The 23,801-nt window shown below is 40.8% G+C and overlaps 1 protein-coding gene across 3 annotated transcripts in view; it reads right to left on the bottom strand.

Annotated features, from left to right (window-relative positions):
- Positions 1 to 4,237: 4,237 nt before the first annotated feature.
- Positions 4,238 to 23,801, bottom strand: part of LOC118395205 (receptor-type tyrosine-protein phosphatase N2-like) — a 181,781-nt gene continuing 162,217 nt past the window's right edge. For 2 of the 3 annotated variants that reach the window (XM_052463710.1, XM_052463709.1), the window contains exons 19-25: positions 20,137 to 20,214; positions 18,704 to 18,823; positions 18,163 to 18,329; positions 12,465 to 12,518; positions 9,622 to 9,686; positions 7,153 to 7,226; positions 4,238 to 6,307 (exon numbers count right to left, since the gene is read on the bottom strand). In XM_052463710.1, coding sequence (XP_052319670.1) covers positions 6,236 to 6,307; positions 7,153 to 7,226; positions 9,622 to 9,686; positions 12,465 to 12,518; positions 18,163 to 18,329; positions 18,704 to 18,823; positions 20,137 to 20,214 — 630 coding nt within the window. In that variant the 3' untranslated portion in view covers positions 4,238 to 6,235. The remainder of the gene's footprint in view (positions 6,308 to 7,152; positions 7,227 to 9,621; positions 9,687 to 12,464; positions 12,519 to 18,162; positions 18,330 to 18,703; positions 18,824 to 20,136; positions 20,215 to 23,801) is intronic. The other variant, XR_008065197.1, reaches the window with a different exon arrangement.

Genomic DNA, 23,801 nt, shown 5'->3' with positions numbered 1-23,801 from the left:
CGTTGTCGGATGATCTGTAGCTCTGGGGCACAGTCTGGAGAAGCATTGGCAGAAGCTGATGAGGTGTCATATGTGATTAGATGGGGGGGTTTACCTTGCGGAGTCATCATGGGAAGATGTGGAGAAACTCGTTTGGAGTGCCATTCTATCACTACCAGGCTGACTGTTTTCCTGGCCATGATGGGGCTTTGGATCCAGGTCATGAAAGCTTTTGTGTAGCCAGGCCTCGGGCTGTTCTGGGTTAGAGGCTGCAGTCGCACTTTTCTCATTGTCTCCAGCTGTCTCCATTTTGTTGGTGATTTATTCATTTTGCTCATATCTCCTGTGATTTTTACAACTCAGTCTTTATTTACAGTTGTTAGCTAATTATGTATCTTTACATTTTAAAAAAAATGTATCTTTACATTTTTGCTTTCAATTTCATGAATTTTCTCCAATGTCCCTTTAATGAATATTCCCAGATGGCCTTTTAATTAATTGACCCTTTAAATCACTTTTATTTTGTTTTTCAACTGTTATAATACTGAACTTCCACTGTCTCATTCACTGTAATTAGTTTCCCACAGGAATGACCAAGAAGGCAGATTTTTGTGCTTGTGATTTGTTTACTGGGGGTTCAGAGCAGCAAAGATATCTCTCCTTTTCTCTCCCCATCTAAGGTTTCTCTCACACTCTGTACTGCACAGTGGTTTCTCTCTGTACAGCGGGACAGTCTCTCTCTCGTTGCATGCGACCCGCTCGTGATGTTAATCATGTGACATTGCAGCTTTATCACAGGGGGCTCGCGCTTTGGCCCAAGGGGCTTCGCTAGCTGTTTAGCTTTGTCTGACAGGCTCAGTTACATACATGATGCGAGCTAACAGTCCACAAGCAACAATTGAGGTCATTGGCTAGCTTGCTTCAAAAACTTCCTCTCTGTCCAGAGCTAGCTATTCAATGTTCACAGGGTCCAGTAATAAAATACCAGCACTTCCTAAGTCAACTACTTAACATTTAGTACCTGGTTGGGCTAACCAGGCTAGCAGTCCCACTTTTGACACCAGTTGTCATGCTGCTGTGCGTGGGTACAAACTGAGTCCATGACAATGATATACATTCAGGTGGTTTTCAGCTTCCAAGGTAAATAATACAAAGCATTAGAACTGTCTTATACAAAGTGTAGCCTAGTAGAGCTACATACACTACATGACCGAAGTATGTGGACACCTGCTCGTAGTACATCTCATTCCAAAATTATGGGAATTAATATGGAGTTGGTCTCCCATTTGCTGCAATAAAAGCCTCTACTCTTCTAGGAAGGCTTTCCACATTGCTGCGGAGACTTGCTTCTATTTATTCACAAGAGCATTAGTGAGGTCAGGCACTGATATTGGGCAATAAGGCCTTCCTTGCAGTTGGTGTTCCAATTTATCCCGAAGGTGTTTGTTGGTGTGGAAGAACTTGACTGGCCTGTACAGAACCCTGACCTGAACCCCCACAATAAATACAAATACAAATATCATACTCTTTTTAACCAGACAGAAAAAGATGGATGGGCTACACATAGAAATAAAGGGGCGCTGTTTCGCTCGACTCGTATGCTTTCTCCTGTGAGATACTGTACATTCAACCTCTTGCCAATTGCCAAACACACACGCACGCACGCACGCACGCACACACACACACACACACACACACATCACCTTTAATTGGCAATACTCATCAATAATCAAGTCACTAGTCCAATAACTATCAGACGTAGTTTGATTCTTATAATTCTTTGCAACTCTTCTCTTAGGTTTTATTTAGCTGCTGTTCTATACATTTATTCTTCAAATCAGTCTAAATTCTTTTAGATCATACAACCAAAACACCATTCATTCCGCTTTCCTTCAACAAGATAATTAGAGTTCTTTGCCCTCCTAAAATAACACTTTCAACAATAGAAAAGATAAAAAGGCTCCAACTTGACCTTTTGCTTTTAGCCAAAGAAAGGATCAAAGAGCCCTTTAAGATTCTATTAAAATAACTTAAGGAAAAGAACATGCATGGAGGTCAATGTTCTGACATGATTCCACTCATTCTAATGGGCAATAACAAGCTGATTACCAGCAGCGTGTGAGGTACGCTTACTTATAGACCTAAATAACAAGAGCAATTTCTCCATGACCTCTCCTCATGTCTTGTAATATAGCTTTTCTTTTCTATTATAGTAATATATTTTATCATGATTCCCCAGTACACAGTTTGTCTGAGATCACTGTATCATTTGTAATTATGCAAAGCAGTCTTTTCATGCCATGCAGAAGGAAAGCAATTTTTGTATGCAAATAGTTAAACGGCCTAATGATAAGTGACACCATGCGATATTGGGGTCACCACACGTATGACACCAATGAAAATTATCAACTAAATGCCAGAAGTGTCCAGTACGGACGCATGGGGAACGAGATGAAACAGAGTGAAATGCCATGGTCATATCGACGCCTATTAATAATCAAATTGGATTGGATGTAATGAGAAAAGATTTTCATCGTGATTGAAGTGAGGCTGAGTCGTTTTGTCCCAAATGGGACCTATCCCTATATAGTGCACTACATTTGAAAAGTAGTCCACTATATAGGGGATAGGGTGACATTTGGGACTCAGACTTTCCCCTGTTCATTCCCGAGATGTTGGAAGCCTGCTGGAGCAACAGTCGTTCAAATATTACACGGCGGTTTCATTCAACTGACCTCTCTGAAGATCCATCAGCCTTGTGTTCTACATCTGTAGCCTCCATCACTGCAGCCAGCCTCATTCAGAGACTGGACTCAAAACATAACACAGGCAACCATATAATGTACTTGAGGCTGTAACCTAACTGTGGCTCTCAGACCAATAGCAAACTACAACTGTTGATCATTTTGCATTACACTATATAGCAAATGAGACCATGGTTGCTGTGTGGAATCTCACATCATTCGCATGATCAGATAAGGATGAAAACAGGTTGACATTGAACAAGGCTCTATTTCAAGTATTCACAATATATATATTGGCGGAAGCTGTATATATATATTGACATGACATCCCAAAAAGGGGGAGTGGCTGTTTTCAGGGTCAACCACCAGCACCTGTAGCTAGCTGTCAAATGACAAATCTTAGTGGTGTTTCTGTAAACAGGTTGACATTTAACAAGAGCTTGTTCCAAGTATTCCAGTGAGATACATACACCTTTTGGATTGCTCTTACATAACATGCAGTAGACTAGACTAGAGCCCATGCTTGGAAGAGAGTTGACCATGGTCCTGAAAAGGCTCCTAATTTGTAGGGTAGAAGAATATAATATAATAACTTTATTTTGGTGGTGATAGTTACAGCACAAGCAGATAGTGGTGGAAAGAAGACAACATCTGGGAGTACAAGTTGCAATACAATACACCACAGTCATTTTTATTAGCTAGGTGTCACTTCTTAGAGGGACCAAAGGAGCAAGGTTAGGACTCAAATACTTTTCTACTGTTTATTTAGTGTGCTTATCATGGCAAAACAAGAGCTTAATGATTGAGAGAAAAGTCTATCCCTGAGCTAGGTACATACCGTATTGTATCTGGCTGAGATGTTGACTTAGAAAGCATAAAACAACCCATCGATGTCTTGAAAGACTACAGTAGGCCCTCAAAGATGAGGCATAAGGGAAGATTTAGTTTGCAATCTCACCATGCCACCTGTCGATCTCTTTAAATTAACTTTCTACTATGTAAAGCAGAATCATTTCTGTCTATGAAGCTTGTTCTTCATTTATATTTTTTTAAATATCCCTGTGATATTTCTCATGGTGACTTCTTTTTCTTCATACTGTGTGTGTGTGTGTGTGTGTGTGTGTGTGTGTGTGTGTGTGCATGCGAGAGTGTGGTTATGAGACAGGAGACAGTCAGTGTTGCATCCTGTTACTGTGTGGTTGGTAGGAAGTGTTGATAGCATAATCTACACTCTGAAGTAGCATGAAGCTGCCAAGCCATGTGAACCACCATGCAGATTGGAGATCAGAATAGCACTCAGCCATTCAGACACTCTGGCTAAGAAGAAAGAACCTTTGAACCAGAAGGAAACTTAGAATTTTAGAAAGAAACTAAGGTTTCTTTGAGACCATTTTTAGAGCTATTGGGAAATAGGATCAGGTCTTTATAGAGGTTCCTTGCCTAATCAGACAAGGCAAAACATAAATACGTACTGCTCAGCAGATAGTGGTGGAAAGAAGAACAACATCAGGGAGTACAAGGTTGCAATACAACACGCCATCAATAATGGGACTTTATTCACAATAGTTTATCTTCACTGATAGAACAAAATATTTTCTGCTGTTTTTTTAATAATCATATATATACAAATCAATGGTCAAACCAGCCATCTCTTGCAATAAATTAGTTGAAAGCTTTTTGCAGTGGTTACAGTATGGGACACATAACATGGCCCGCTTGAACTCTGAATGTCTTCCAAATGGCACCCTATTCCCTTTATAGTGCACTACTTTTGACCAGGGACCAAAGGAAAAGAAGTGTAATAGAAAGGAAATCAGGTGCCATTTTGGAAGCACAGCTGTGATAGGTCAAATAAGTTTATGCCAATATGTAATATAACAATCCACTATCTTCCCCTCTGTACTTGCACTACTATTCTTCAGAAATTAATGTCTCAAATTGCATGATTATATATCCTTGGCTTGTCAAAGTGAATAGTAAATCATATCCTTGGCTTTCTTCATGGTGACATGATATATTTTGAGGCTGAAGGAGATACATTTGGGGAATAATAGTTTCAAAAAGCCATGTGCGAGTGTATGCTAAAAAAACAGGTCATATCATCTGCAATTCAGAAAATATTGGGTGTACAAAAAACAGAATCCAATGGACAAACATGAAAGCTTGACCCAAGATTTTGTGATCTAATGGCATGAGTCTAGTCAAAGCAGAAAGTGTTGGGGTAGAGCTGTAGGCCCGCGTGACTGTACAGGATAAAAGCGTCTGCTAAATGGCATATATTATAATTATTTAGCTGACAGTACTCCTGTAGTGCAGACAAACCTGCCTGGTCAGCATCCAAAATGGCAACCTATTCCCTACATAGTGCACTTGTTTTGACCAGAGCTCTGGTCAAAATAAGTTATCTATTGTATATAAGGAAAGGGTTGCCATTTGGAACGCAGATATGGACTTGTTAATAAGACACAGGGACATCCAGTGGCAGCTTATATTCACACTTAAGCCATTGATGCTACATGTACATCTAGGGCTTTATTCAATCCGTAGCACTGATGATCTACTTTATAGCATGATTGAAAATTAAAGGCAATGTTCCCGCGGTTGCGGAGGCTGCATTCACGGTAAAACTGCATTCATGGTAAAACTGCATTTACGGTAAAACTGCATTTACGGTAAAACTGCATTCACGGTAAAACTGCATTCACGGTAAACGCTGGATATGTCGACTAAATTAGAAATGACCTTCACATGTTAACCCAGATCTTCTGTGATACTTTGGCGATACGGATTGAATCCAGACCCTAGATTAGATGAACTGCTTTATTTACAAAATGACAATATCGTTTTCATTGTACATACAGTACACCAATTCATAGAACTGCTTTACTTGAGGCAGGCATTAGCTAGTTTAGTTTACTGACATTAGTTAAGTTTACTCACAATCGTTGTCCACAACATACAATTATTTGTCCAGGTCTGGACAAGCTGAAGAAACACATATTGCTTGGTGTAATTATCACTATGGTAAGTAGAATTAATATCAGCATCATTGTTATCAGTGTTCACTTGATCTAATTAAGCAGTTTTCCTTTTAATATACATTACATGGTATGATTTAGTACACCGCATAATAGGATCAAAGTAAAAACAAATATTCAACTTAAATATGCCATATGATGCAGATGTTGTGACCAACATAATAATTTACACACACACAAAAACAATATTTCTGTCATTGATATATTCTAGTAATTTAACAGATAAACATGTTTTTCAATCAGTAAAAGTCTTGATGCACTAAATTGTCTGTTTGGAAACAAGCTCCATAGGTTCACAATAGATTTGTTTTATTTTTATACACGACTAAGATCAGGTCATGCTCTCTCGCACAACATCCACAAAGACAGAGAGGTGGAGAGAAGGAGTGGGGGAAAGAAAGTGTGGGCGAGAGAAGGAGAACAGGAGGGAGGTCCCTGGGGAGGTCTGCTGAGGCTTGGTAGTGGGTAAACCTCTCACTGTGGAAGAGCTTTGAGTATGGCGTTCACCTCCTCCGCAACAGCTGTCAATGCAAACTCAAACTGCTCCTGAGGTGGAGTAAGAGAGGGAGGAGAGGGAGAGAGAGATAGAAGAAGGGGGAGAGCGAGAGAGTGGGGGAGGGGGAGAGAGTGAGGGGAGAGAGTCATTGTAGAGTTAATGCCAATGTTCTTTCCAGATGAATTGCAATACAGAAATAGACACAGATCAGACTTACAAAGCAGCTATAGAGCTATAGAGAATCATGTGAAAGAAGTCTAGAAAACAATGACTTCACTGCGATTGGTCACTTGATACAGAAGTTATTCAATAAGCAAGCACTAGGGGGAGTTCAACTGTAGCGCTTACTAACGAAACAAATGACAAACATTTACAATGTATGTAGAACCCTTAACTAATGAAATCAAACTATATACAATAGGCTTATACGATATTGAAGAAAGCAAGACTTATACTAATAAAACATTTTCTCATCACCAATAATAGTGAAAAGATGAGTTGAGGATACATGGTTTAATAAAGAATGGATCGATGTGACTGCTGACCAATCTAATAATTCTCAGGGAATCCACACTATGAGCTGATACTCTGGAGAGAGAGCTCTGCTTTATGAAACAGACATAAAAGCTCCACATTTCTTGAGGACACAGAGTGGACCTGTGTTACCTATCGCAAGGCAACTAACTGAGCCTGCCAGTTTTCTCTCTCTCTGTAAAATTATTTGGGAAGCACCATACACCCACTACAAACCTAGCACTGCACTAAATCAAAGGCTTTGAAAATGTGACCGCTACTAGTGCGCACCGCTAACTAGCTAGCCCATTTCATACCCTCCCTCCATCTCCTTTCAGAAATCACAGTCCATTAGAGTTCCCAGCCGAGGTGAGGACATTACCTTTGTCTGGACCATAGCCGGCCGCTGATCCCTCAAGTGCTCTAGGGTGGCAGCAATATCAATCTCCTTAGCACCTGCAACACAATACCAACAACAAATTGGACAGAGTTCAAAGCCAGGAGATAATCCAGGCAGCGTCTGTCAATCTCCTTTTTACTCGCTCCCTTTGGAACCTCCGCCATACAGCGATTGAAAATTATTACATTCATCCCATATCCACACAGATGCTACAAACAAGGCTCCGATTGTTTTAGTTGCCTAGATGAAAATGAGAGGGTGGGGAAAGAGAATGTTTGCAAAGGTATTTGTAAAACCACAAAATGTAAAATACAGGAATCAGAGGGATTATTTTAGGATAAAATAAAATAAACACTTCAAATAAGAATTTGTTTTGACCAAAGCCTTGTCCCCCCTGTTGCTTTGTGAGCTAATCAAGGTGCCCCATAGGCTGTCGTAGTCTCAAGCAGCGAGGGATGGTGAGTGTCTGTCTGCCTGCCTATTTGCCTGTCTGTATTTCTGCCTGCCTACTTGGCAAGCTACCACCCAGGTGAATAGCTAGATGTGTTGGATACTGGGCAAGCAGAGTGGAGAACCCTCTCTTCCCTGTCCCTGCAGCACCCGTGCCCAGTCAGCCTGGCAGCTGGCCCTGCCCTCAGACCCAATGCCCAGTTGGCACTGCTCTATGCTCCCCTGTCGACCAAACACGGCTGTGATCACAAAGACGGCGGCTATCTGAGGCCCTTGAGTTGGGGGCAGACTACATGATCGCCTGTCTGGCGCTGAAGGCCTACTGTGAAACCTTTGGAGAAAATAAATAAGTAACAGAACGAGGGAGGCAAACACAACAAAATCACATTCATGAGAAGTGGTGAGGAAAATGGAAAAAGAAAAAGGATTTGATTCGTTTTCTGTAGCTAACTACATCAACCACTCCCACACTTTCCTCAGAAAATCTTTCCTGTGTATCAAAAGAGCAAACTTTTTTGTTTTACAAATCAAAAAATGAATAAGCAAGAATAGCTTATTCAAGCCATTCTCTTTCAATGACAGTTTTTACTCTACAGTTACAATAGAGTAACTCAAGTCTATTCCTCCCACCCAAGAATGGCGCTTGCACAGTTCTACGAGCACCACACTGATAAGTTCTTCATTTTCTAGGACTCAACAGCCAAGCTATTGTGCTGGTTGTAATAAACCAGACTGTGGAGGAACAGTATAAATGACTCATTTGAGTTTCCCTCGCAAGATTCCCTTCAAGGAGGGGAGCTCTGAGAAGAAACAAGAGAAAGCCCCAAGTCCTTATGGGAGCTGTGAAAGAGACAGAGCCGTGGCTAGCAGCTGGACCCCGGGCTGAAAGAGACAGAGCTGTGGCTAGCAGCTGGACCCCGGGCTGAAAGCTCCTGCACTTGTGCTGCCGATTCTTAAGTTAGAGCGAACACTACAGCAGAAGAAAAAAAGAAGAGGCTTTGGTAGTAAGTAAAAAAAAGAGTTTAAAAAAGGCATATTCTCAGCCTCCGAATTTACAATTCATTCCTTGGGAGAAAGGTAAAGAGGGTAAAAAAAAAAAAAAGAGAGGAGAGTGATTTTGTGGCCAAGGGCATACAGGTCTTTGATCAGGCTAAGGGAACCTGGGCCTCCTGCTTCTCAGGAGACAGACAAAGAGGACCCTAACCCTAACTGGCCGGGCCCAGATTCCTCCCCGGCACAGAGAAAAAAGCCTTTGGGCTGCCTCACAGTGTGACAGCCTGGGAAAAGCCTCTCTCAGCAGGCCTAAGATGCCTGCTTTGGCCTTTGATCTTTCATTAAGGCCAGGGCCACAGCACCGGTCAGGAGATTGACATGCCTAATACACACAAATGTAAATGCATGGGTGAACACACACACACACACACACACACACACACACACACACACACACACACACACACACACACACACACACACACACACACACACACACACACACACACACACACACACACACACACACACACACACTACCACGACAAACCAAGGGGAGAATAGGTCAAGAACAAATGCGTGCGTGTGTGTGAATGCCATGCTGAAGCAATTGGTGTAAGGTGCTTTCAATTTGAATGGAAGAACACATTTCAACAAATGTGCATGTGAGACTACATGAACACAATTAGGTATACTGTTTGCTGAAAATAAATGGCATTAAATTCCAATAAGCAGGATGAATTTATCTGCATGAACAAATTTACAATTTGCTTGACATAAATTGCCAGAATAGGAATTCTTAAACTACATTTACATCTGAAATCATCAATGTGAAAAGGAACACTGATATATATCTCCATATTTTTTTTCTCTCCCATCGATCATTAATTCAGGGAAGCTGCACCCGAGCCAGTCACCCTTTAATGCTTTTAAAGTACGGCTTTAACGTTGACATGGCGATGCTGCTTAACATGCGTAAGGAGAAAAGAAAAGCTGTCTGACTCCCACCTTTAGCCATCTTATTGAGAACCATGTCAATCAGAATGTATGTTCCACTCCTCCCGGCGCCGTTGCTGCAAGAGAGAGAGAGAAGGAGCGACAGAGAGAGAGATGGGGTGTCATTGGCGTGACTTAAAAGACACAAGACTATTTCAATGTGTTATTGTTTTGGTCAATACAATTTTTACTTATAGCCCTAAATGAATTGTTAATTTTGAATGCAATTTTTGTTGGTGTTTTATATTGTATCAGCTTATAAAAATGTGAGCTGTTTTTAACAAGTGACAACATAGAGGAGAGTTTAATATTCCAAGCATATAAAATTACTAGCGCTATTTTGAGAAGCTGAACGACATCAAACCATGATGATTTTTGTATAAAAAGGTTTTTCTGGGATTTAAATTTAATAACAGGAATAGTAAACCATTCTCAAAAGTGGCAAAGCTGCTATATGATGCAAAGAAGTACATTTATTTGATTAAAATTGCTGGTGAAAAACTAACAAAAACACTCTGTACATGTAGAAAAAATAGGGGGTAAACCGAACATTTAGTTTGATGAATAGAGATGCAATACTATTTTAATCTGTCTTTTCATTTCTAAATCTGGTGTTGGTGCTGTAAAAGAAAAAGAAAAGACACCAAATTCCCTTAAAAAAGCACGAGACGTGTAGATACACACACAGTAAACAGACCGTTGTGTATCTGAACAAACTAGGCAGAGATAATTGGGCACAATCCCGCTACAGAATACAGGATGTGCTTCTCAAATGCCCCCTTATCCCTTTGTAGTGCAGAACTTTTGACTAGGGCCTGGTAGTACCACTATGAATAGACTAGGGTGCCATTTGGAGCGTAGACAGGGACTCCAGGGCAATACTGCTATCTATGTCTGGGATCTGAGGTCTGCAGTTTGCAGTATGTATCGATACCTAGCAACGCCAAGCACGGGTCATTATGAACTGATCAAAGATAAGGCTGAGGACAAAGCCCTGGGCCACAGAAAACACGTTTTAAGATGTTTGTTTGCCTGCATGGCCTCGACTGGCTGAGCTAAACTGATCTGAGCTGAGATAGAGACCTGTGATTTATCTGCAAGGTGCCTCTGTATAGTCTACTTGGCTATAGCTATGCTAATGTTGTTGCTTGTGCTATTGGTTATATGAAAACTGAAAACACAAGCTCTAAACTACACTGAACAAAAATATAAACTCAACATACAACAATAACAAACATTTTACTGAGTTAAAGTTCACATAAGGAAATCAGTTAACTCGTATACTTTATTTAGGCCCTAATCTATGGATTTCACATGACTGTTCACAGATACCTTTAAAAAAGGTAGGGCGTGGATCAGAAAACCAGTCAGTATCTGGTGTGACTACCATTGCCTCATGCAGCGCAACACATCTCCTTTGCATAGAGTTGATCAGGCTGTTGATTGTGGCCTGTAGAATGTTGTCAATGGCTGTGCAAGGTGGCTGGATATTAGCGGGAACTGGAACACGCTGTTGTACTCGTCAATCCAGAGCATCCCAAACATGCTCAATGGGTGACATGTCTGTCGAGTATGCAGGCCATGGAAGAACTGTGATATTTTCAGCTTCCTGGAATTATCACGCTGAAACATGAGGTGATGGAGGTGGATAAATGACACGACAATGGGCCTCAGGATCTTGTCACGGTATCTCATCATTCAAATTGCCAATGATAAAATGCAATTGTATTCGTTGTTTGTAGCTTATGCCTGCCCATACCATAACCCTACCACCACCATGGGGCACACTGTTCACAACATTGACATCAGCAATCTGCTCACCCACACAATGCCATACAGGCTGTCTGCCATGTGCCCGTTACAGTTAAAACCAGGATTCATCCGTGAAGAGCACATTTCTCCAGCGTGCCAGTGGCCACTGAAGGTGAGCATATTCCCACTGAAGTCGGTTAATACGCCGAACTGCAGTCAGGTCAAGACCCTGGTGAGGACGACGAGCACGCAGATGAGCTTCCCTGAGACGGTTCCTGACAGTTTATGCAGAAATTCTTCAGTTGTGCAAACCCACAGTTTCATCAGCTGTCCAGGTGGCTGGTCCTTGACGATCCCGCAGGTGAAGAAGCTCGATGTGGAGGTCCTGGGCTGGCATGGTTACACGTAGTCTTCGGTTTGAGGCCGGTTGGACGTACTGCCAAATTATCTAAATTAACATTGGAAGTGGCTTATAGAGAAATTAACATTAAATTCTCTGGCAACAGCTCTGGTGGACATTCCTGCAGTCAGCATTCCAATTGCATGCTCCCTCAAAACTTGAGATATCTGTGGCATTGTGTTGCGTTACAAAACTGCACATATTAGAGTGGGCTTTTATCGTCCCCGACACAATGTGCACCTGTGTAATGATCATGCTGTTTAAACAGCTTCCTGATATGCCACACCTGTCAGGTGGATGGATTATCTTGACAAAGGAGAAATGCCCACAAACAGGGACGTAAACAAATTTGGGCACAAAATGTGAGAGAAATATGTTTTTGTGCGTATGGAACATTTCTATGATCTTTTATTTCAGCTCATGAAACATGGGACCAACACTTTTCATTTTGTGTTTATATTTTTGTTCAGTGTATAAACTATATTACAACCATTTATTTCAGGTTTCAGGGTTGATCTATTTTTGGGAACTGTGGTTTGGAGCATATATATGAAAGGAAAACACAGTAGATCTATGCATAATAGTATGACTCTGAGAGAGAGGGGTGTTATAATCATAGATGTAAGACCCACCTTAGACACATGGCATTCTGTGATTACATCATTTACTTCCTCTACTGAGGTATAATGCTGTTTATACTTGCCTGCAGTGGACTATTATAGGACAAGACCTTCCCCGGTAGCACTTGTTAACCTTTCTGCAACAGAACAGACAGACATAAAGCATCATAAACCGTATGTCAAATCACAACATCAAAATGAGATCAAATGAGTACACCCAGTGATTGAACCGATTTTATTCCCATTATGATCGGTTTTAATTGGTCAACACTTCTCATATGAATAAGGCCCTGAAGACTAGAACAAGTATACATCAAGGTTAAATATTCTAATGATACTGTGGACTTTGAAAATATACATCCCTTCTCAATCTATAAAAAATATATATAAATCCACATTTCACAACCATAATTAATGAAGACTGACTTAATGAAGATATGCCATTGCAGTGGTGATATATTGGATTGTGGTAATGAGCTGTGGTGGCTGCTGGGTATGTGCATCCCAAATGACACATTAGTGCTCTACTTTTGACCAGGGTGCCATTTTGAGACGCAGCCCCTTGTCCGCCATGCATTAACCCTGTACAATTAAAGACATTACACAGTGGCAAGACACACTCCTGCCAACAGCACAGTACAGCGGCCCTCACATTGTTAATTGGCTGTTGTTGTGGGGGTGAATTATGTTGGTCCAGATCTTTTCATCATGGAACGCAAGAACTAAAATGTTAAAAGGGAAGGGGTGTGGAGGTTAGGGGTCACTCACTCCCATAAAAGTACATGCAGTAGGCTAATGATCTACTTAAACTTCTAGAACTAAATAAGAATTCAACTTCCATCTGTATGTATACTACAGTGTAAGGTTGAATGTTTAGGGTTGAAATCCCAGTAACCAAGCTTTACCCGGAATTTACTTCCCAAAACCACTCCCTTTTCCAAGGATAAATAACTGCAAGAAACCGATAAATTATAATAAATGATTTATATGAACATGGCATGAAATGGAAGTGTTAAATTATATGCACTGTCTAAATTTGGCTTCTCTACGGCCTCTGCATGATGAATCAACGCTCAGGGTGGGGACAGACAGCCCATCTCAGTATGGAGCACACTTCACAGTGCATGTAGACCTATTTCCTCATCATGGTAACTGTTTTTCTTGTGACAGGTAGGCCTACATTTGCTGCAGCATAGCCTATGCTACAGTAATATAAAGACTGAACGTCTAATTTACCCATCTCCATCTGGCTTTCTGGGGTCATCTTGTTTTTTAATTGCAGGTCCAGAGTTTTAAAACAGCCTGTCACTAGAATATCTTGCTTTAAATCAGTGCACGAGCAAGCACTCTCTCGCAGTCTTTCTCTCTCTCTCTCTCTCTCTCTCTCTCTCTCTCTCTCTCTCTCTCTCTCTCTCTCTCTCTCTCTCTCAACTCCATTCAAATTGCATCCAAAATGTTTAATCCTGTTCTAGATTGATATATAGCCTTATATATAGATGTCCTAGCCTCCCTCTTTCAGGTAATACATTCAATGCAGTATTAGCCTTATATATAGATGTCCTAGCCTCCCTCTTTCAGGTAATACATTCAATGCAGTATTAGCCTTATATATAGATGTCCTAGCCTCCCTCTTTCAGGTAATACATTCAATGCAGTATTAGCCTTATATTTAGCCTCATATTTAGTTAATGAATGATGGGTTATGCACCATAAGCTTCTAACTTCTAGCCTCTGTCTCTTGCCGCAATACGCAAGCACCTGTCCTTCAATGGCCTCTCCTTAAAAAACCGCTACTTAGCTCTTGGAGTCCCATGCAGGAAAAGCTAGACTAGAATAGCTTGCTGGACATAATCTTTTGGGCATTTCTTATACCAATAGACTATTTGAAGAGGGACGCAAGCTCTTTTTTTGCTGAATGTTAAATACAGCAGCCAATAGAACTCGCAGGTAATTTGAAAGAAGAGGGAATGAGGGATGGTGGTCGGCTATAGAAGTTATTTATTCAGACCCATAACAATTCAATCTTTATGAAGAGAAGTGAAAGCCTTCTGCATCTAATTCAAGTCCTATATTATTGAAGCATGTCATTAGAATGATGAAGATAAGGACAACAAAACTTGTTCGATTTAACTGTTGAAAGAGAGGAAGGACTGAAGCAACAATAGAGAGAGAAAGAGGAGGAAGGCTAATAACATTATTGGAAATATTATGAAAGGTATATATGCGTCAGTCTACTAATTATACAAATAGGCTCTATTATATTTCAAAATTAAAATCAAATTCACTAGCTTATACTTGTAACTTTGTAGACTGCATTTGCTGCACCACATTTGCATGTTCTCTTCTGCTTTATCATGGCTTGAATGATGTGCGTAATTCCAGCCCATTTAATACAGTATAATACAATAAAGTAGGGTAATACAGTTCACACTCAAAATGATTAGCCTACTGGAGTTAGTTTAATTGATTTACCCAAGAGCTCATATACTGTAGCTAGCTTCATCTATGGGCTGTTATGTTTTTCTGTTGTGCGTAATGTGCAGTAGCCTATATCATAGGTTATATGTATTGGACAATGGCACAATCATTTGGGCTTTTTTAGGCTTGGGCCCATTAAATGTAATTTATCTAGGGATCATAAAAATGTTATTTAATACATGACTCATCAGGCTCAGGTAGCATCAGGGTTTCATTTTTTCATCCTGATCAAAGCTCAAATCAAATCCAGACATATTTATATGCTCTATAATTCTTTTGAATGACACTTCCCGTTTTGTCGGGAAATACCGATTTACCTGAGAGAAAAGTGATTTACTTTCAGGTTGTAACATTTGTAAAATACCAGGACAATATTCAACCCTACTACAGTACTTACAGTTGAAATCAGAAGTTTACATACACCTGAGCCGAAAATAAATTTAAACTCAGTTTTTCACAATTCCTGACATTTAATCCTAGTAAAAATTCCCTGCCTTAGGTCAGTTAGGATCACCACTTTCTTTTAAGAATGTGAAATGTCAGAAAAATAGTAGAGAGAATGATTTATTTCAGCTTTTATTTCTTTCATCACATTCCCCAGTGGGTCAGACGTTTACATACACTCAATTAGTATTTGGTAGCATTGCGTTTAAATTGTTTAACTTAGGTCAAACGTTAAGCCTTCAACAAGCTTCCCACAATAAGTTGGGTGAATTTTGGCACATTCCTCCTGACAGAGCTGGTCAGGTTTGTAGGCCTCCTTGCTCGCACAAGCCTTTTCAGCTTTTTCAGTTCTGCCCACACATTTTCTATACGATTGAGGTCAGGGCTTTGTGATGGCCACTCCAATACCTTGACTTTGTAGTCCTTAAGCAATTTTGCCACACCTTTGGAAATATACTTGGGGTCATTGTCCATCTGGAAGACCCATTTGCAACCAAGCTTTAACTTCCTGACTGATGTCTTGAGATGTTGCTTCAATATATCCACATCATTTTATACTCTCATGATGCCATCTATTTTCTGAAGTGCACCAGTCCCTCTACAGCAAAGCACCCCCACTAAATTATGCTGCCACCCCTGTGCTTCACGGTTGGAATGATGTTCTTCGGCTAGCCTCCCCCCTTTTCCTTCAAACATAACAATGGTCTTTATGGCCAAACAGTTCTATTTTTGTTTCATCAGAGGACATTTCACCAAAAAGTATGATATTTGTCCCCATGTGCAGTTGCAAACCGTAGTCTGGATTTTTTATGGCGGTTTTGGAGCAGTGGCTTCTTCCTTGCTGAGTGGCCTTTCAGGTTGTCAATATAAGACTTGTTTTACTGTGGCTATAGATACTTTTGTACCTGTTTCCTCCAGCATCTTCACAAGGTCCTTTGCTGTTGTTCTGGGATTGATTTGTACTTTCGCACCAAAGTACGTTCATCTCTAGGAGACAGAACGCGTCTCCTTCCTGAGAGGTTGCGTGGTCCCATGGTGTTTATACTTGCGTACTATTGTTTGTACAGATGAATGTGGTACCATCAGGCATTTGGAAATTGCTCCCAAGGATGAACCAGACTTGTGGAGGTCTACATTTTTTTTTCTGAGGTCTTGGCTGATTTCAGTCAAGCAAAGAGGCACTGAGTTTGAAGGTAGGCATTGAAATACACCCACAGGTACACCTCCAATTGACTGAAATTATGTCAAGTAGCCTATCAGAAGCTTCTAAAGGCATTTTCTGGAATTTTCCCAAGCTGTTTAAAGGCACAGTCAACATAGTGTACGTAAACTTCTGACCCACTGGAATTGTGATACAGTGAATTATAAGTGAAATAATCTGTCTGTAAACAATTGTTGGAAAAATGACTTGGGTAAAGCACAAAGTAGATGTCCTAACCGACTTGCCAAAACTATAGTTTGTTAACAAGAAATTTGTGGAGTGGTTAGCCTAAGTGTATGTAAACTTTCGACTTCAACTGTATACATTTACTGTATGTGGGGCAGGACACTGAATACTTATGCCTAGGGATTTATTTCAAGCTCTCACTATATTCCCCAATGATTATCTCTTTAAGAAACTGGATTTAAATAAATAGTATTCCTTCATCGATCAAAAGTAAATTGACAGAAAATGTTACGCAACAAACCGAAAAACCAATTCACAATTCAGAAGTACCAAACCCACCATGAACCAAATGACCATAGGAACAACAGCAGATCACCAATGGGGGGTTGGTTGGGGGGAAGTGGGGGAATTCAAAGGAGGGAGGTGATCCTTAAATAAGTTAAACGTATAGAGTATCATTCAGAGGAAGTCAAGCAAATCATGAGTAAGCAAAAGGTGAGAGGTCATTAGAGAGAGGAAGAGAGGCTGAGGAGAGAGAGGAGGAGCAGGGGGGTTCCCGCAAGGCCCCTGGTTGCAGAGTCACAGTTTCCAATGATCACTTTTGTGACTATGCAACTGGGCTCATATTACTAGCTGCAACATCACAAAAATGACACTGGCAACCGCTAATTAGCTGGCAAAATAACACAAGGAAGAAAACAAACCAAAACAGGTAGGTAGCTATGAAACGGAGAAATAAAAGAAAGTGCTGCACGATCAGAAGTAAGACTTGTTCATTAAATACATGGCGGCATACAGAGAGAGGAATTAGCTCGCAGTTTATGATCTCGAACCCTCAAGTGTGATAATTGCTGTCGAAACCACAAACTAAGATTCAGATTCAAGTGTTACTGCAATAGCATGTGATAAGAAATTGAGCGAGAACACATTTTTAATCCTAGTATTTCTCCTCACCATTCCCTCACCCCATGAGAAAAAAAAATGCCTACACTGACCACAGTTGGTGGCTTGATGGCAGTATGATGTGTTTCACCACATATTCTGTCCCTGCTCTTTCCCGGAAGATCTAACCTCATAAGTGTGCAGCACAAATACAATAACACCAGGATATATAACATCACAGTACTCAGACTTGTCCTGTTATTTGAAAAATTCCTCAGTGGGCCTAAGAGAGCAGCAAGGTTAGCAATAAAGAGATTTACTGAGTCATAGTATATCTTAAGAAGACTGGCACATAAAGTAAGAGGAAAAGAAGGGAACTAAAGGTTTAATCCCACAAACTACCTTATTGTTACCATATCAATCTGACAGCAATAGGGTTGCAAAAGTCTAGTAACTTTCCCAGATTTTCTAGAAATCCATGTTTTCCGAGGAATCTTCCGATCAGGATTTCTGGAAAACCTGGGATTTTTTTACAACTGTAGATAGTGGTGAGGACAGCCCTGTGGAGCCCTGTCTCTAGGAAGTCCTACCTGCGGAAGTCCAGGAGTGTCCGACTGGACTCAGGGACATTCTGGTTGAGCCAGGTAAGGAAGTGGAACTGTGTGACGGTGCGAGTCTCGTTGGTCTGCATGTTCTTTAGGTAGAAACTACGAACCAAGAAGTCATCACACCAGATGTGCTCCGACACCAGGTTCACCTATAGAGGAAGTTATGTCAGAGTCATATAAATATAATGAGTTCTTATTCTATTGTAAGTTATCTGTGAATACACAGTAAAACATGTAATTATAAGTGCACTTGATTTTAAATATGCAGTGCACTGTGCACCTTACAGAAAAGTTAGAAAACGGTATTACTGACTGTGCTTTTACAGTATATAAGTAAACAGTTGAATGCAATTAAAACTGAGTACATTTGCAACCAAATTATGCTGAAATTACACATGAATTTTTAAATCAAAACGACTATAACCATATTTCCGATTTAGAGCAATAACAATAGATAAGACTAGAAAAACAAAAAATGGTCATTTTGAGCGAACATCAGACATTGGATAACCAGGCCTGGTACCTCGTAGATGTGGTAGAGGTTAGACCCCTCGTCAGGCCAGTAGTGGTAGCACTGTTTGACTCCACTCTCAGTGAGGGGCGTCAGCATGACAATGACCACACAGCCATTCTCCCAAACCATCTGCACACAAAAGACAGAGAACAGCCATTTTGTCACCAGGCAACACCCGGTAATTGCCTCGTGACATGCACCCTCACGCTATTCTATTGAGACGCTCCCACATACACTTCAAACTTATATGTATGAGCCCATTTACTATTATTACAGGAAAAAGACAAAACAGGACAAACAGGAATATGGAAAAAAATGCTTGATTAAAATAATTAATTATCATCCATTCCTTCTTATTGAATCATCTGCATCCAAATTACAGTACAATCTACTTTCCATACTTGGGGAAAACACTGTTAGCTGTCGCTGTGAAATTCTTAAAAATATTTTTTTGTAAAAAAATAAACTATTGTCCCTATTGTGTCCTTCCAGAACTAGGAGTGTCTGTTTAGAGGGAATTTTTCTCGCTAACATACAGTCTAGATGGCGCTGGTCAGAAGGTAGGTAGGCTCTAGAGAGCCATTAGCAGGATAGAAAGACAGCAGCCAGGTTACTGAAGCTAATAAAACATTATTGTTACACTCATCAGATGACCAGGGGGCTCTCTTACACATGGCTCATGATTTCACAGTTACCAAGAGCATTTGCTAATGTTTAGCACATTGAACAAAGTTTAGCACACTTGACAAAGTTCTAATATAGTTTAATGATGTAGAGTGTGTCGTGACCCATGTAAAATACACTTTAAAAAAAAGTATAATTTACTAAGACAGGAGGGAGAAGATTAGGGAGAAGAGAGGAGAGAGAGACTCCACCCCCCCTCTCAGAGTGTGTTCAGAGCCAAACAGGGATTAGGCAGAGGGGGCCCAGGCCGAGGCCCATACTCTGGTTGTCATGATGGGCCAGACATTCCATCCACTCAGTAACAAAATTAATGTAGCACACGGGTGACAGAGGATGCATCCTAAATGGCACCCTATTCCCTACATAGTGCTCTACTTTTGGCCAGAGCACTATGCACCCTGGTGAAAAAAGTAGTGCACTATATGGAATAGGGTGCCATTTGGAATGCGCCCTGAACAATTCCATCCTCGGAATTCTCCCATTATCATGCACCTTATCAATTACTTAATAATAATATAATTCAAGACAGCCTCCCTTTCTCTCCTATAGTTTGCCACAACCAGGCAAAGCTGTATACATAAAATGTGCAGCAATATTTGATTATCATTTGCAAGTAGATTGTGTAGTGGTATATATGGAGGCCATGGTGGGATTACAAAAAGCACTTGTCTCCAGTTTGACTTACACTTCTAATAACACTGTTCCCTTGTTGTTTAAGTCTGGAGAAGATATTGATTTTATGAAAGAGAGGACTGTACCTGCCAGAAATCAGCCACCGTGGAGGGAAGAGGGCCTTGAGTAGCGATGTAGGCTGGGTTCCGTGGGTCATGATCCATCTGGGAGAGAGACAGAGAGACAGAGACAGAGAGAGACAGAGAGAGAGAGAGAGATTGAGAGAAAGAGCAATGTTATTACTTCATTATTGATCAAGTAAAGGACCACAAGGTTTACCCTAGTGAGTGCTTTGAGAAAGAACAATATTCTTACACTGGATATAGTGAAAAACATACCAACTTAAAGTCAAATAAAAAATGATGTAGCAAAATGTTGAAATAAAGGGGCAATCCATAGTTGCTACATTCCACTCATAAATGTATGATATTTACCCATTGATTCTTGAAGAAAACAACTTATAAATTCCTCCTGAGCTTAGTTCAACTCTCGTATCCCATCAGATCACAAAATATAAGCTTGTTATACTCCAATATTTGTAAACAAACACCATGTAACCTAAAAACATGGTTAAAACTATTATTTTGATGTAATGGATGGTCAGTTGTTGCATCCATAGCTCTTTCTATGAATTTGAGAGTGGTCACGTTTCTCCAGATCCATCCCACAGCTTTTTACCGAAACGGGGGCGGGGAGACCGCTATTGCTTCAACCGCTTATTGCCGCTTTAAAAGTAACACCCACATTGGCTGTAGAAAGAGGAAATTCAGAGTATTACTGCCTATTCTTCCCTCCCTGAGAAATAGTGTAGGTGGTCAGTGGAGGCTCAATACAGTGTGCAAAGCCATTCACTTATGTCCTGATTTTCATTTTGGATATGTTTGAATAGGTATTCAATGGGAATGAGATCAGACTTTTCTCATGTATTGTTAACCAAATGTTTGTAGAAGAAATCCTTTCTATGAATCCCAAATGTTGTCTGTGTGCCGTCTTTTCTTATTCCTTCAGTGCTTAAAACAACAAGGCTGCAAAAACTCTCACAAATTGGAGAGCAAATGGCATCTTAAAAAAACAAGCGCGGTCCAGAAATGTGTGGCGAATGCGAGAAGAGAATAGTTGAGTGTCAGTCATACCTATTACCATGCAAATTGTATGGAAAATGTTATAATTGGATAGGCCAATTTATCTGGAAGCAATTATGGGAAAAGACAGATCATTCCAAAGCTTGCACACAGAACATGGTGTTTAATAGCCTTCTGTTGCTTTATGAACTAAAATAATAGAATGTTTTAAATAAACTTGGGTTTACACAGAAGATTAAGCTTTTAACGTAAATGTATTAACTGGGAAAAGAAAGGCACAGTTTTACCAAAGGGTTTGCATTTCAATTAAAACGGAAAAACTGTCACTGCAAAGTGCATTTGTTAACAGATGGAGGAGAATAGAGGAGGGGCTGTGAATGGGAGAGTGCTTTTATGTCCTTTTATATCATTGTCAATAATGACGAATGCTAACAACAAGTAAAACATTTTAGCTTTGGCAGAAAAAAGAAATAGAACAATGTCTAGTGTTTGATGCTGTACCCCTGGAGAGTGTCTACTGCTGCAACAGAGAAACTGACTGTCATTGGTCTAGACTCAATACTGAGAGAAACTCCGTGTCTGCAGTACACTCAGTACAGATAAACTCTATCCTCTCTCTCTCTCTCTCTCTCTCTCTCTCTCTCTCTCTCTCTCTCTCTCTCTCTCTCTCTCTCTCTCATAGACATGGCAAGTTAAATGACATACTGTACATTGTCAAAGTATACATATCTCTCTCTCTCTCTCTCTCTCTCTAGCCCTCTCTATCTCTCTCTCTCTCTGATGCTCCCCTTCTGTCTCTCTCTCTCTCTCTCTCCAGCTCTCTCTAGCTCTCTCTACCTCTCTCTACCTCTCTCTCTGATGCTCCCCTTCTGTCTCTCTCTCCAATCTCGTGGAGACACAATGTTTCTTGACAATTTCAAGTGTCTGCTGTCTCAGAACTAAGAACTGGTGCTAATGACATTCTTGAGTGTGTCCGTCCATTCAGCCGTCAGTAGGCTGAGGGGCTAATGCTGTTGATGGGTCTCCAGGAACCCATTGTCCCTTGTCCATCCCTCCCTCTTCCACCCACCTAACTTCTTGGTTGGAGTTGCAGAGGGAGAGAGAGAGAGAGATGAAACATTGTTTACCAGTGGATGATTTCTCTGGGACCTAATGAGGAGCAAGCGGCAACGTGACAGGCGTAATCATGGCCGTTTTGTTCTGCACAGCCAGGGTCTGTGTGCTGTAATTATCAGCCTTTCTTCCCTACTGGCCAGTGGCTGCCGGTGGCAGCAGTAGTTATTGCAGAGCATTGCTCTGCCTCTGGTTGTCTGTCACCACTGCACCGTGGGGGACCAAGGCTTGTCAGCTCTTTGTTTCACCCACCACACTGTGAGACCAGGGAGAGGGAGGCAAAGGTACTCTCTCACAGGAGATTCACTTCTGTTCTGGTCCTCATTTCAGAGGTGTTGGAACAGGTTTCCCATGTATTGTGAGGGGCTAGTGGTGATGATGTGAAAGCAAGAGTCCATAAGACGATCTAGAGCGCCCATAGAATCTCTACTTCATCAATGTAACACCAACAGTAGTCTTCGAAATGAAGCCATACAATAACAGCTCAATTAGCTTGAAGCCAGATATCCCACAGTAGCGAGAGGAATAATAGGCTCTTTAAAGCGACAATCACAAGGGAGTTACACAATTCCTCTTATAAGATCTTCATAAGTTTTACAGTGATTCACAGTTTTACTTTGCAGACAAACATTCTCCAGAGTGGCGACAACAATGTTTTGCGCTGAGCCAGTAAGTGTTGTTGTTGAGGAAATCAAATTGCCAGAAGCAGAGGTATTTCTGTAAATATCTAGTTGTACCCATCCAGCTCGGTGTGTAGGAAATGGTTCTTCTGTGTCGTCACATCCTGGCACTTTGGTGCAACGACAACGCGCCAGTGTCCCGAATGGCACCCCTTTCCCTATATAGTGTACTACTTTTGAACCCTATGAGCCCTGGTCAAAGGTAGTGCACTATGAAGGGAACAGGGTGCCAGTTTGGACATGACCTTGGATTTGAAATGCATAGCATTTCAGTTTCTTATAATGGAATACTTCTGTATCTGCCTCCAGGGGAAGATAACTGCATCTATTTGATTTGACCACCTTTTTCAAATGGGTATGCTCAGATCCTGAATTCACATGGCTCCTATTTCTCTCTTTCTTACAAATGTTTGGTTCTTGGACATTCACAGTTGAGTAAAAAAAAACATTTGCTCAAAATGTATTGTTTGATGCTTAAGTGTGTGTAAATTACCCAATTTATACACTGGTTGTCATTTGTGAGAGGCAAAGGAGTGGGTCTTTAAACTCCTGATTTAGCCTTTAAAAATGCACCAGTAGAAACGGTATAAATGCATCAGCTCCCATGCTGATTCCCTGCTGCCAATGTGTAGGCTTACATGTAATCAACTAAACCTGAACACTGAGTGTACAAAACGTTAGGAACACCTGCTCTTTACATGACATAGACTGACCATATGAATCCACGTGAAAGCTATGATCCCTTAAAGATGTCACGTGTTAAATCCACTTCAATCAGTGTACATGAAGGGGAGGAGACAGGTCATAGAAGGATTTTTAAGTGAGTGTACAAAACAGCTCACCTTCCTAATATTGAGTTGCCTCCCCCCCACCTGC

Source organism: Oncorhynchus keta, chromosome 15 (genome assembly GCF_023373465.1).
Source record: "Oncorhynchus keta strain PuntledgeMale-10-30-2019 chromosome 15, Oket_V2, whole genome shotgun sequence".
NCBI lineage: Eukaryota > Metazoa > Chordata > Actinopteri > Salmoniformes > Salmonidae > Oncorhynchus > Oncorhynchus keta.
The sequence above is the reverse complement of the archived record's forward strand: the minus strand, read 5'-3'. Positions and strand labels throughout refer to the sequence as shown.